We start from the raw sequence: 2,879 nt of genomic DNA on the forward strand, positions 1-2,879 counted from the left end.
ATCGAACCAAGGATAATGCCACAAGTATAACCACTGCAACAACAACACTTCATTTTAATTGATTTTGTTTTTTTTTTTCTTTATTCTAACAAATAATATCTTTAAAATTTATTTATTTTTTTAATATTTTAAAACTCAGTTGCAAAGTACGTAAATATCGTTGTTGTTTAGCCGACTGTCAACGGTTTTTTAAAAGAAAAATTCTATTTCAATTATAAGCAAAACATTTAAAATTTCTGTTTATAATATGTTTAATTAAGCAGAAAGCTGTACAAAATTCTATGTTTTTTCTTCTTTTTAGAAAGAGATAACAAAATCATATTTCATATTTCACATCGATCAAATATCCAAAAACGTTACTAGATCTTGTTTGTGTCTCTGGTGGGAATAAAAACCACGAACTGCAGCATGACAGACTAGAAGACTATTGGAGGCACTCAACTTTCTTCAAAAAAAGTTTACGTTTTCAGATAAATTTGTTCTCTAGAAAAGTTTTCAGATTTAGAACAACTTTTTCTTTTAATAAAATAACAACTTTCTCAACTCTCCGTTATAACAGATGTGACTCTAATATCATAATTTTTCCATATAAAAGATATCAGAATCGGAATAATTTTTTTCATGGAAATGTTGTCAGATTGAGAACAACTTAGAAATGTTGGCAGATTCAGAGCAATTTTTCTCATAGAAAATTGTCAGGTCCAGAACAAAAATTCCCTTAAAAGTTTGAAAGATTCAGACCATTTCTAAAATATATAGTTGACAAATTTAGATCAACTAATCACATTCAAAACTAATCACATTCAGAACAACTTTTCTCATAGAAAAATTGTCCTATAGTAATATTTGCAGATTCAGAGCAACTTTTCTCATAGAAAATTTGTCAAATTCAGAACAAAAATTTCTCATAAAAAGTTAACAGGTTCAGACAATTTTTCTAATAGAATAGTTGTCAGATTTAGAGCAACTTTTCCCATATACAAGTTGCCAGATTTAGAGAAACTTTTCCCTAATAAAATACCTAGTTCACACTAGGAAACTTTTTTTGGGAAACTTTTGCTTTTTGTGTGTGAGAGAAAGAGAAAGAAATATCAACCATCTCTTTCTCTCACACACAAAATCAAAAGTTTCTCAACAAAAGTTTCCCAGTGTGAACCAAGTCAAAGTTATCAGATTTGGAGAAACTTTTATCATATAAAAATTGCCAGATTTAGAGCAACTTTTCCCGTATAAAAGTTGCCAGATTCAGAACAACTTTGTGTTGTCAGATTTGGACCATATATTCCTTTCTATAAATTCAACATCTTTTGAAGGAAAGTTATCGGAATCGGAACAACTTACCATAGAAATCTTGTCAGTGAGTCATAAAAAATTTTTTAGAATCAAAATACCTTTTTAGCAGAAAAGTTTGTCGGATTCAAAACAAATTTTTCTATAGAATAGTTGTCGGAATAGGAACAACCAGTACTTCGGAACAATCGTTTCTATAGGAAAGTTTTTATATAGAATACTTGTTAGAATAGGAACAACTTTTTCTGAAGAAATGCTTTCGGAATCGGAACAATCTTTTTTATAGAAAACTTGTATAAATCGGAACAATCTTTTCTATAGAAAAGTTGTAGGTTTCGGAACAATCTTTTCTATTGAAGAGTTGTCGGAATTGGAGCAATATTTTCTATAGAAATGTTGTCGGAATTGGAACAATATTTTCAATAGAAAAGTTGTTAGAATCAGAACAATCTTTTTTATAGAAAAGTTGTAGAAATCGGAACAATTTTTTTCATAGAAAAGTTGTAGAAATTGGAACAATCTTTTTTATAGAAAAGTTGTAGAAATCGGAACAATCTTTTCTATAGAAAAGTTGTAGGAATCGGAACAATATTTTCTATTGAAGATTTGTCGAAATTGGAACAATATTTTCTATAGAAATGTCAGAATTGGAACAATATTTTCTATAGAAATGTTGTCGGAATCGAAACAATATTTTCTATAGAAATGTATGGGAATTGAAATAATCTTTTCAATAGAAAAGTTTTCGGAATCGAAACAATCTTTTCTGTAGAAAAGCTGTCGGAATCGGAACAACCTTTCTTTTGTCAGAAAACATTTCTCTATATAATACAAAAATTTATTGAAGGATTAATTGTTTTACAGAAATAATTTTATTTACATTTTATGTAAATTCTAAAAAAATACAAAAAAAAAATATTTTTATTTAAACACTACTATTTGGCACTGAGGTATAATCACTTTGATAAGCGATCGGTGTTTTAGCAGATTTTGCTTCATTACGTAGCTTCTTATACACAGTCAAACTAAACCAGTAAATAACGCCTTCAACAACTAGAAGTAGAAAGTGAGATAAAAATCAAAAAGAAATTCAATTGGTTTAAATCGTTGAAAACTCACTTGTAATTAGCAGAAATGTTGTAATTCTGGCAGCAGTTTCTTCTCCAGAAATTTTACCCTTAGCCGAGTCAATAATTGCATATATCACCTTTCTTAGGGTGGCGAATACAAAAGCTACACAAAAAATTAACCAGGGATAAGCTAATTTGTACTTTCTCTGGAAATGCAATAGAATTATTGTTACTTTTCTTGAAGTGTGCTTATTAGTGCTAATTTTTGAATTTACCTTTACGATCGCATATATGAAGAGACCAGCAATTATTAGTGTTACCAAACTTAGTACGAGTATTATGATTGCTGTTGAGAATTAAAGAAAATAATAAAATAATTTGATTCATATTAATATTAATTGGAAATTAGTCTTTAATCTATAGTCTAGTCTATAGTCTAGTCTATAGTCTAGTCTATAGTCTAGTCTATAGTCTAGTCTATAGTCTAGTCTATAGTCTAGTCTATAGTCTAGTCTATAG

The 2,879-nt window shown here is 28.7% G+C and overlaps 2 protein-coding genes across 2 annotated transcripts in view; both read right to left on the bottom strand.

Annotated features, from left to right (window-relative positions):
- Nucleotides 1-177, bottom strand: part of LOC111686991 — a 6,100-nt gene extending 5,923 nt beyond the window's left edge. Inside the window, exon 1 of the mRNA XM_023449397.2 lies at nt 1-177. This exon is cut by the window's left edge and continues 104 nt beyond it. Coding sequence (XP_023305165.2) covers nt 1-53 — 53 coding nt within the window. The 5' untranslated portion in view covers nt 54-177.
- Nucleotides 178-2,114: 1,937 nt separating this feature from the next.
- LOC111686999 overlaps nt 2,115-2,879 on the bottom strand; it is a 1,459-nt gene continuing 694 nt past the window's right edge. Inside the window, exons 2-4 of the mRNA XM_046954195.1 lie at nt 2,636-2,706; nt 2,410-2,566; nt 2,115-2,343 (exon numbers count right to left, since the gene is read on the bottom strand). Coding sequence (XP_046810151.1) covers nt 2,216-2,343; nt 2,410-2,566; nt 2,636-2,706 — 356 coding nt within the window. The 3' untranslated portion in view covers nt 2,115-2,215. The remainder of the gene's footprint in view (nt 2,344-2,409; nt 2,567-2,635; nt 2,707-2,879) is intronic.

Source organism: Lucilia cuprina, chromosome 6 (genome assembly GCF_022045245.1).
Source record: "Lucilia cuprina isolate Lc7/37 chromosome 6, ASM2204524v1, whole genome shotgun sequence".
Taxonomy (NCBI): Eukaryota; Metazoa; Arthropoda; class Insecta; order Diptera; family Calliphoridae; genus Lucilia; species Lucilia cuprina.